Here is a 12,138-nt window from a genome sequence, read left to right on the forward strand (position 1 = left end):
TGTATTCTATTACTGTCTTGCTCTGTTTTGTTTTGTTATTGGTTGTTGGTTTTTCTTTGATTTTTCTTGATGTTTTACTCATGATTTGTAAAAATAAAGAATTTGAAATTCTCTTCAATGTTATTACTATTTTCCTTTTGAAAAGATACTAATATTTCTCATTACATTTTGTTCCATACTATTTTCAGTGGCTTACTTTTATTTTTGCCTCTTAATTTTGGGTTATTGTCAAAATTACTTCTTTCATTTAACTAATTTGTTGACTGTTATAGGGCAATGCTGTACAATGAAGGCAAAAAGTACAGTTAAAGGATTAAAAAAGTCAATTCAGTTTTAGAGATCTACAACAAAAACTGGAACTCCAAGATACAATTAAGATTTTTCTATCCTGTTTTAAAATAATTTGTACATTCCTAATTATTACTTTAACTCAACACTATTGTGAATCAGGCAGTAGTAATGAGCAATTGGGAAAAACGTAGTAGGAAATGAGAAAAAATCTTCTATTTCTTTTCAGATCATTTTCAAAATGGAACAAGTTAAATTCCAATGAAATTTTGTTGAAATCTCATTTCATTTTGAAAACCTAGTAAAAAAAAAAAAAAAAAAAAAAAGTCGTGGGTTGGTCCTTAGCATAGGCCCAAAGACTGGGCCTTGCCTAGACATTCAGTTGCTGCCTGATGAAGGGGCCAGGGCCTATAATTGAGCAGAATACTGGGGTCACAGACTAGGCCTTGACCCAAAGCCAGGGCCAAGGCCGAGACCTGAACATAAGCCCAGGCCTGGGAAATTTGCAGCCCCCCCCCCCCCCCCCTTCTTACTAAATCCAATGCCACATCCTGGCTTGGTCCTGATGCCAAGGCCTCGACCCAGACCCAGGCCTGATGCCGGGCCCAGCCTAGAATCTGAGTCCCAAAGCCCAGGCCTGATATTGCAGCCCATTCTAGAGTCTGGGTCCTGATGCCAGTGCTTCAGCCTAAGCTAGGTCCAGCCTAAGCTTCCAGGCATCAGGAATCAGCTTCCAGGCCCGGCCCGGAAGCTGATGCCTGGGCCTTCTCCTAGGCCAGGGCTTGGACACAGACCCAAAGACATGCCCATGCCCATTCATATGGAATAAAAGGGGTAAGAATGTTTGCTCTATCACAGTTAAATGCTGATTAGAGGCAAAGACATGCTTGGGCCTTGCCCTAGATCAGGGCCCAAACCCAGGCTGACACTGCAACCTGGCCCTGAGGCCAGATCCCGACATTAGGGCCTTGGCTTAGACCCAGGACCATTGTTAGGGCTTGGCCTGGAGGCCAGGCTGTGGTGTCTGACCTTGGTCCAGACCAAGGGGCTTGCAAAAATGGGCGGGGATGGAGTGGGGAAAGAAGCTCCAGGCACAGCGGCCATTTGCTGCTGTGCTTGGGATCGCGCGCTGGCAGTTGGCCGGCACGCGGAACTTACTTCAGCCCCAGGGCTGAAGTTAGTTTTGAAATAGAATAAAAAAAAAGAAAAAGGTAGGAGGGAAAGGGTGGGGGAGGTAGGGGAAGGGGAGAAGGTGGGGTGGGATGTAAGGGAATGGGGGAAGGCAGCGTGGCTAGGCGCGCACAAGGTGCACAATTGTGAACCCCCTTGCATGCGCCGACCCCCGATTTGTTCAATCCTGATAGCAATGTTACTATTGCTAAAATGAACACATATCATAACACAATCTTAAACATACTATCCTAATTAGGAAATAATACATTTTAGCATTCTAAATGCATTTTGTAAGTCTGTTAAGTAACATTCCTGGTTAACAATGTTTATTTAGTTAAGACAGGAATCCCTAAAGCAAAGATGACAATTACATGTTCCTATTTTTTTTTTTTGGAGGGGAGGGTTCTGTTATGTATTTGTTTCTATTAGTATGAGGCCCCTGTACAAAGATTCCAATTACAAATCTGGGGTTCCATTAGGAGCAACCCCCTCCCCCATACTTTCACTTTTATTGCTCTACATAAAATTATGGAAAGAGAGCAAGAGAATAAAATGTCGCTGGTCCAATAGATGTGCAATCTAAAGAAAACCTATGACTAATATATACATTACATTAACCATCCAAGACTCATTATGAGAATTTCAAACTAGATTTCAGGATCCCTTTATTAACCTCTGTGATCACTTCCCTTCTCCCATTTTTTCTTTACTTTTCTTTTTCTTTCTTGCAGCTATTTCTTTTCAGCCAAAGGTGTAATAAATGCATGTAATTAGAAAACAGAAAGCAGGAAGAATTGGTTGCATAATGAAAGTTGGTACCATACACACAGGGGATAAAGGTGGACCTTGTAAGCTTTCTAAATGTCATAATACATTTTTTTGCACATACATTCCAATGTTAAGAACACACTGACAGTGTTCTTTAAGAAGACATTCTCAGATCTTGTTCTATGAAACGTTGTTTTATAATATTTGATCATTCATATCCAATTTTTTCCATTCATTGTGGAATAAAAGGGGTAAGAATGTTTGCTCCATCACAGTTAAATGTTGATTAGAGGCAAAGAGTAAGACATCGCCATGCTATCCGAATGTTTGAGATGTGATTCTAAATTGCCTTTATAGACTTTAGTTGTGGCCATATAGCATGATAATGGTTAGAGCTGTTCTTCATCTTGATATTTTCCTCTTTCCATTCTGAGTATACTTGCAGCATTTGTCTATGCAGCAATGATGTGCATTCATTTTACACAACTGCAAAAAATATAGGATGAGGCCATTTTTGATTTGTTCTGAATGAAACAAATTGAAAATAGCCCCTTATGAAAACTTTCAGGTATTTTCATACTGGTTGTATTTAAAAAACAAATCAACCAACCATGGGTCTCTTGTTGCCCTCAATCACTCTTTAACCCAGGGCCCAGGCCTGCTAAGCTGGGACTCCCTGGAACCAGGTGCAGCCTCCCAGGGCTCCTTTGAACCCCACGACCAGCACAATTCAAACCTATCCTGGATCCCGGGCTCAAGTGAGGATCAGCCAGCACCGCCCCAGACCACTTCCACCCAAGCCCCCACTTGTCGCCCTCCCGGTCCTTGAAAAATCTCAAAGGGCAGGAGCGAAGCCCACTTGCTTCTGCTTCAAGTCCAGAATTTAAAAAACATGATGACATCCACCTGGAAGATGGTACCAAAGTGAGATAACTTTGGTGCCTTCCATTTTAAAACATCTGGATCTGTGAATGGGGGTGAGTGAGCTTTTCTCCTGCCCTTTAACTTTATCAAGGACCATGGATGGGGGGTGATTGGGTTCCAGGCTGGAAGATTTCTTCTTGCCCTGTCACATTTCAGTGAGGATGGGTTGGGCTCAGGAGGCCCGTTGAGTCCAGACCACAGGCTGGGTTTCAATTGTGCCGGGATTGTGGGTTGGAAGAGCCTAGTAGACCTTGGCTAGGCCCCAAGAGGCCCAGCTGGACAGGCCTGAGCCACAGGCTAAATTGTGTAAGGGTGGGAGGGTGGCCCAGAGTCTTTGTATTTTTTTAAATTGTTTCAGGGTTTTATTTGTTTTTGTAATGTTAAATTTTGGTTCAGCAAACAAGCTCAAATGAAAAAAACAACAACTATTAAACAGGTTGAAAAAATTACCCCCTCCCCCCAAAACCAAAAAATGAACTGAAACAAAATTTTTGGGCTGCACATCCCTAATATATAATATCACTTGTTTGCAAAAGGCAGAAACCATGGTGGTGTAACTTCTGTTTTATTGGGGTCCTCCTTTTATCCATTTTTCAGACCTTTGAGGAATAGTAAGAAAATATTTTTAACAATATACCTTTTTGCTGTTTCTGAATTGTTTGGCAGGCCTAACCAAAGATATCCTGGATGAAAGAAATGACTGCTTCTCAGTATCCCAGTATTTATTTCTATATTCTTGACTCTTGGAAAAAACAAGTTTCCATCACACAATAATCTATAGTGTGGTGGATAGAAATTAGCATAATTTAACTTATAGAAACCCTTTCAGTCTGGGATTGTATATGTACCAAATTTGATTGATCTGAAAATTATCTGAATCAGCAAGATTACAGAGAATGTAAACCATTAACCATATAAGTAGATATCTTTGCATTCCCTGTGATCAGAGGAGTCTCCTCAGGCAAATATAGTGTCCCTGAAGCGGCAGGAATTTCCAAGGTGGTGCATATTTCTTTTCACTTAGCGGATGCAAAATATATGTGCAAACCAAGGTGTCTCTTTGTTCTTCTATCCAAAAAATAGAAGTATAATGAGCTGGGTAATAAAGGACCCAGGGCATTTCTTGTGCCCAAATTTTGTATTCCAGGGTGGAGTGATTCTCAGAAACAAAATCTGATTTTCTCATTCACCAGATAAAGATGGTGATCTATGGATTACGAAATTTGAATTATCCCATATATAGTGATTGGTAGGACAATGGTTACTTTGTCTTGATTCTTTTCCTAATACTTTTTATGGTAGATGCATAAGTAAAGTGACATGATTTACTGTGCCTTTGCTATTTCTCAGGTAAAATAAATCATTCAGTAACTTACTGTGATTCACATATGTAAATGTTCAAATAAAATTCAAGTTCCTGAATTCTCAATTATTGTATATTTGTTAATTGCAAAAACAAGTTGAGTTGCTTTTTCTTATGTCTCACTGAAATAATTTGAAGGACAGAAGTTCATGAAATATCTTTGAGGAGTTACAATAATGTGCAAATTTCAGATTTTTCTTGTGAAATTGTGCAAGTATCTCTTAATTCCAGATTAATCCATTGTAAAATATTAAATTAATTTCAGAAAAGCAACTTCTATATTGCATATATTATGAAGGATAACCAAAGCCTTGATTTTTTTTGTTTAACAGTGCTCTTCATAATATTGCATGATTTCACATCCATACTTTCCTATTTTCTGTTGTATTTATATATAAAGCTGTCCATGTTCCTTAGAAAGTTAAGAATTATAGAAAGAGATGTCGTGTAAACTCTTGTTTATTTAAAAATGGAGGTCAGTTATAGACTTATCCTTGGGATAGACCAAGGGATACCATAGATTCAGTTGACTTGTTGGTAGTCAGATCTGCAGTTACCCATCACATTTCCACAATTGGAAGTGTAGTAGTTTGGGCAATTACAGTTTGGGCAGGTGAAGAACACAGTGCAGTATGTGGAAGGGATGGTGGCAGGATGGGCTTTTCTCATGCTGTTTCTCTGTTTGCCAGCTCTGAGAACGCCATCGCTTCTGATGTCATGTACTGAGATCGTTTGCGTACACAATGATGTTAAACCAGCAAACATGGAAACATGGAAACAGCACGAGAAAGCCCTTTCACCCTTCACTGATTGCTGAAGACTTTTATCAACTGATCTCCAGAGAGGTTTGGAAGTGGACGCTGAACACTTCAAGCTGCCCTGCTGAAAGGTATCCAGGGCAAGATTTCTCTTTCTTTTTTTTTTTATTTTTTAAAGACCTACGAACTTTGGAACTATGTGCTGTAGTGTTCAATAACATGCAAAATAGCAAGTAATATTCTTCATCACTCTGTTTGAGTGATAGTTATTATACAATCTATTGTTTTCTTAAAATGTGTAATCATCCTCTTGTGACCCATCATTTTTGGCTTTTGTTCTTATATATTTGTATTGATGTAACTGTTTAATTTCTTTCCTATAATCACTGAAAAAAGTGCAATAAAATATATGGATACATTTAAAAAATACATCGTATCATTCCTTTTTTACTCCTTCATTTGAAAGAAAGTAGCATAAATATATAATAAATACAATTTTCATTAAATACAATTCCCATACACTTCCTAACTCAGTGTTAAATAGATCAAGATCTAGAAGGCAAAATGCTTGTTTTATATATGAGAAATTGTATACAAGAAAGTAAACAGGTAAATAATATGACTAAAGTCTTTATTAGGAAGAAAACAAGTAACTATGCAAATATTTAGAATTTCTGCATAGAGAGAATTTTTACATCTTTTATTCTAGAAATAATTCCTTTAGTTTTATATATATTATATGTCTAAAACTTTAGTAACACAATAATATATAGATAGTCTAATTAATTGATTGGTATGTCATAGCTGTGGAATTATTAGACATGAATTACAATAATATGTTGGGCCTGCTTTACTAAGGGTTTTGTTTTTTGTTTTTTTTTTTTTACATCATACACACAGAACGGAAGAAAAGCCTAGAGTGAGTCATGTCCTTTATGTAATTAATCATACATTAAAAACAGAGATAGACAGCCAACTAAAGAGTCTTGAATTCTAATTCATTATTAAGTCATCTAAAAGACCAACAAAACTTCTATTTAAAAAACAATAAAAATTGGATTCTTATTAATTTCAGTTCTCTAAAACAATTGGTCATCCTTGAATTGTTGTTTCAGAAGGGAGATAGTTGTCCTTGAAATGACATTAACTCCTCTGCCTTTAGCTTGGGACATTAACTACAGATGCAGACAATTATATCCCATTAAAACCCACAACTGAGGACTACTGCTTAAATGATGAAGGTCACAGTGCTTTAGCATTCTCATGTATACAGGCATTTAGAAGAAAATGTGTCATATATGGAAAATACATTTGTAAAATTTGTAAAAATATTTTTATTTTATTCACTTAAAACATTCTTAAATGTTTTAAGTGAATAAAAGCATATTTATGAATGATTACAGTTGCTTTCCACATCTAATGATAATCGAGATAGCATGCATAAAACAATGTTTCACGGCTCAATATTTTTTAAAATATTTTAATTTATGAACAGTATCTTGTTGCATAAAGAACAGTTCTCACTGAGGCAGATACAGAGCTTTTAAAATAGACAAATAAAAGGGAAAATAAGGGTAATAGATTGCAATATATTTGATTATTATATCCCATTAGATATAATTTTCTTTCTGCATGACTAAAGCATGATTTTCCTGAAAAAAGTACATTTAGGATAAATGAAACTTACAAATTATAAAAATATGAATTTGTAGGCATACTAGCTAAGAAATAAAGAGGGAAAAGAGGAAAACAAAGGTAGGTAGGAATAATGTTTATCGGACCAATAAAGAGATGGTAAGTAGATCCTTCATTCTTAGTCAATAAAATGTAAAAAGAAGAGAGCACCAACACCTCATCTTAACCAAAATCCTATAGCAATAAAATGTATGGAAACCTAAGAAGGCTCCAATCTTCTTTAGTATCATTATGCACTGGAATACAATCCATGGATTATAGATAGATCAGGTCTTATGGGAAGAATTAGCAAGACTGCTCAAAACAATTTTTTCATTCAATTACTATAAAACTATAAAACTAAATATCTATCTCAGGGTTTTCTAAACCTGTCCTGGTTAGCTCACAACCAGTCAAGTTTTCAGGATAGCCAAAATGGATATACATGAAATCAATTTGCATACAATGGAGACCAAGAATATGCAAATATATCACATTCATTTTCATTGTAGATATTCTGAAAAGCCAACCAGCTATTGGGTCAACAGGACAGGTTTGGGAAACCCTGAGGTAGATATTAGAGATGAGCTTCATTTTTTACTACTGGGTCATTTTTTGAGTTGGACGCTTCAGGGTAAAGTTTGGTTTTCCTCGGTTAGTTTTTTGGAAAAACTAAATGGGGAAAACCAAAACTGGCCCAAAAAACGACACGGGAAAACGAAGCTAAAAAAATCCCACCCCAAGCATTAAAACTTACTACAGAACATTAAATACAACCCCCCCCCCCCCCCCACACACACACACACCACACCATCCCAATCCCTCCCCAAGACTTACCAACATCCCTGGTGGTCCAGCGGGGTCCCGCGAGCGATTTGTCCCGGTGTGCCTGCTTCTCTCAAAATGGTGCCGATAGCCTCTGACCTACTATGTCACAGGGGCTACCGGTGCCATTGGTCGGTTGCTCCTACCATGTGACAGGGGCTGACCAATGGCACCGGTAGCCCCTGTGACATAGTATGGGCAATGGCTATCAGCGCCATTTTGATTACTGGCAGCCAATGGCCCGAGGGCAGGAGATTGCTCCGGGACCCCCGCTGGACCCCCAGGGACTTTTGGCCAGCATGGGGGGCCTCCTGACCCCCCCCCCCCCCGATCTATGACGAATTAGGCAATTTTGTTGAAATTGCCTAATTTGTGATAAACGATTGCACATCTCTAGTAGATATGTGGTCCCTCACCTTGGTCTGGACTATGCATTATTACCCTTATACATGGGGTGGGGAGTACCACATGAGAAATTATATTCACTAATATAATTTATCTTCAGGTTCATGACCTGAGTAGGGGATGAGATAGTCACCTCAATACCATAATTCTGTACCCTTCCTAAACAACCTGTCACTTGTGGCGCCACAGACCATATAAAATCATTACACCAGAATAAAACAGTAATTAACATTTTTACTAGGATTGTGTAAGTAGACAGTAAATCCAACCAGAATATTAAATAGAAAAGATTCAGTAGTGAAGTATAATATAAACTTGCAGTTTTCTTATTTTAAATCAAGCCATGCAAAAATAACACTGGGTATGGCCTGTTAGCCAGGACAACCATCATACTCATAACGATAGTACAAAACAAATAAGGAACGCTAATAGAGAAAGGTTGCAGGGAAAATCAGTGAAGTACACAGCTGTCAAAAATTGTCTTTACCCCTGAGTACTCAAAATAAAAAGGGGGGGGACAGATCCACCCCAATGTCACCAGTTTGTAAAGGGTGCACCCTGTCCCAAACCCAAAATTGTGTGGAAAATAAACAATCAAGAAAATGAAGAAATCCCTCTTGATGGTGGAGCTGGCTAGATGACAAACCAAATAGATGAGCACTGCAGTGTGTGAAAGGTCTCTCTCTCTCCTGGGGAGCTTCCCCAAATGGTTTACTTGGCACTAAACAGAAAGTGGGCCTGGTTTCAGTCTCTAACAGAAAGACCACGATCCATTAGTTTTTCTTTCCCACCACCTGCTAGCACGGGTTAATGCTTGACTTCAGCTGAAAGTCTGAAACAGTGAAGATGAGATCCTGAATTTGTGACAAAAGGCAAAGAAATAAACCTACTCCCCAGAGGCATACCTAGAGTATTTGGCACCTGGGGCAGATACTTCTTTGGCATACTCGCCCAATATATAATTTTAAAATTTCCTAAACATCAATAAAATATTTAAAAACAGCAGACACATCAAATACCCAATAATTAAAACTAATAAGAATTTTAAAAATCTCCCACTCTCCATATCTGTCATCCTAAGATTGTTGTAGACTGGGGCACACACACACACACACACACTCATACAATATGCTCCCTCTCTCTCATACACATACATACATGATTGGTGAGAGACAGAGGTAGCATGTGTGCATGACACACATGTACACATACACACATGTACACATACACACTTTCTCTGTACCTCTCTCATACACACACTTCCTCTGTGTCTCTCTCTCACACAGAAATGCTTTCTTCCATCTCTCTCTTGCACATACACACGCACCCCCTGCCCTCTCACATTCTAAAACATACACACATACACACACGCACGCTTCCTCTAATTCTCTCTCTTTCTCACGCACATATGCAGACAAAAACTGAACTGGAAACCACAAGCCAGATTCTGTATGCGGTATAACAATGGAAAAGCTGAAATTCACTATTCCTCAATACAATACAATCAAGAAATATAAATCAATCAGAATAGTAAAACCATACTAAAATATACATTTCAAATCACTAATGAATAGAATACATTTGAATAATTAAAAGCTCCTGTACAAATTTTTAAAAAATTCCTAAACAACATAAAGGGGTAGATTTTAAAAAGGTGCGCGCACTACCCGGCGCGCGCACATGTACACCTAATTTTATAACTTGTACGCACAGGCCCGCGCAAGTTATACAATCAAGGGTCAGTGCACACAAGGGGGTACACAATTGTTCACTTTGCGTGTGCCAAGCCGCACTGTCTTCCCTTTTCCCTTCCCCTACCTTTCCCGCCCTTCCCCCCCTACCTTTTCCTTTTTCCCAATTCTACTTCCAAACTTAATTCAGCCCTGCTGGTGCGCGATCCCAAGCACAGCAGCAAATGGCCACTGTGCCTGGGGCCTCTGACCCTGCCCCCGCCCCACCCCACCCACTCCCTGCCCCTTTAGAAAAGCCCCAGGAATTTTGAAAATAGGCCCACTGCGCGTAAGCCCGGTTACGCACATAACCTTTTGAAAATCCAGCCCAAAATATTTCAAAACAGCAGACATCAAATAATACCCAGTAATTAAAACTAATAAGGATTTAGAAAATCCCACACTTCATAACTGTCACCCTGAGATTGTCATGAATTGGGGGGTACACACAAACATAGAGACACAAACAAAATAAGCTCCCTCTGTTTCTCACACACATTCATGCTTGGTGAGAGACAGAAGGAGCTTGAGAGTGTATGTGTATGTGTGTGTGAAAGAGACAGACACACACACATTTCCTCCATCTCTCTCTCACACATACATGCTTCCTCTGAATCTCTCACACATGATTCCTGCCTTACCCACACACACACACAACACATGCTTCTGCTCTCTCATCCCTACCCCCACCCCCGCATACAAGCACCTCTCATACATGCACACAGGCACTCTCTCACACACATGAACCCACAGGCACACACACACACTCATGCTTCTATACACTCGCTGTCTCAAACACAAACAGGCACCCTCTCACACATATACACCCACAGGCACACACCTCATCATGCTTCTATACACTCACCATCTCAAACACACACAGGTATCCTCTCATACACACACCCCTATACACCCCCACACCCTATCATACACACACACACACACACACACACACACACACACACACACATATCCTCATACACACACACATACCCTCATACATAGGCATTAACTCTCACAGGGTCAGTCTCTCCCTTCTTTGGGCGCTGGCAGAAACTCTGTGCCTCTTCTTTGCCAGCACACCAGCTCCAGGAAATACTGGTGGCTACGCTGGCCTCTGCTAATGCAGGTCCTTGCTTTTGCTGGCAGGGTTTCCCCTGCCAAATCACTGTTCCGCACTGCTGGCAGGACCTTCCTGCTGGTGGCAGTGGCATCCCTCCCACTGTTGCCACCTGGGGTGGACCACCCTACTTGTCCCCTCCCCCCTTAGTACACCTCTGCTTCTCCCTCCCCTGCTAAGATACTCTTTGTGCACATTTTAGATTCCTTAACTCAGTCTCTTAGGAGGGAGATCCAGCCATGAGCTCCTTGGTCTAGAAATCTCTACAAAGGAAATCTCTCTCTCTCAGATCCTGGCTCCTCTGCCCCCTGTTGAGATTTTACATGCACTGTAGCTCAGCTATGAAGCAAGACCATCAGACTACTTCCTCAGAGCACAGACTTCTGTTTCTCCCTCTCAATAATGATCTCTTCAGGAGAACTGATTGCAGGGCTGCCAGATGCTTTCCTCTCTTTCTAGCTCCTGGCTTCAACTCCTGACCGTTCCACCCCCTCACACATACAGATCCAGCCACCTTAAATGGTCTCCCAGCATTCTTTGGCTTCCTCCTCTGCTGGCTATGTAGTGCTGTTCTCTGGGCAGGCCAAACAGTACAGCCCTTTTCCCAACTTTTTAACACTATGAATGCTGGATTCTGGCTCTTGCAGAACATTTGTCATTGACAGGAGAGCATACTGGGATACTGATGTATTTTTATCTTCCTTCACCTTGGCTGTGGCAGCGACTTGCAGTCTCTGCAAGGCTGAAATCCCCTTTTTGACAGGTCCAAAACACATCCCTCAGATTCAGATGCAGCTCAGTCCACATTGGAAGGCTCCATCATGTAATAAGCTCGTGGGGATAGGAACCTGGTATATAGAAGCTTGATACAGATAGATAGATTTGCAAATTTATGTTCACTGAATTAAAAAATAAATTTATTTTGAGGAATCTTGCTAATTTATTCCAATCTACCTGCTTAGAATCCTAACATATTCTAATGTTAGACATTACAATATCCAGAAATTTTGCTTTCTACAGAAATAATGTTATATAAGTATAAAATAGAGATAACAATACAAAACTAGAACTAGAAAAATGACATAGCCACAGAAATTAGATGGGGCTACA

At 39.8% G+C, this 12,138-nt stretch overlaps 1 protein-coding gene across 6 annotated transcripts in view; it reads left to right on the forward strand.

Annotated features, from left to right (window-relative positions):
• The window catches only part of PCDH11X (protocadherin 11 X-linked), a 3,021,270-nt gene that overhangs the window by 385,529 nt on the left and 2,623,603 nt on the right, over nucleotides 1-12,138 (forward strand). The window contains exon 5 of one of the 6 annotated variants that reach the window (XM_029606607.1): nucleotides 5,206-5,690. The exons of the other annotated variants lie outside the window; for them this stretch is intronic. Within the exon in view, the coding sequence (XP_029462467.1) occupies nucleotides 5,206-5,211 (6 nt within the window). The 3' untranslated portion in view covers nucleotides 5,212-5,690. Of the gene's footprint in view, nucleotides 1-5,205; nucleotides 5,691-12,138 lie in introns of those variants that run through there. 6 annotated transcript variants of the gene reach the window in all.

The sequence above is a fragment of the Rhinatrema bivittatum genome, chromosome 6 (assembly GCF_901001135.1).
Source record: "Rhinatrema bivittatum chromosome 6, aRhiBiv1.1, whole genome shotgun sequence".
Classification (NCBI taxonomy): Eukaryota; Metazoa; Chordata; class Amphibia; order Gymnophiona; family Rhinatrematidae; genus Rhinatrema; species Rhinatrema bivittatum.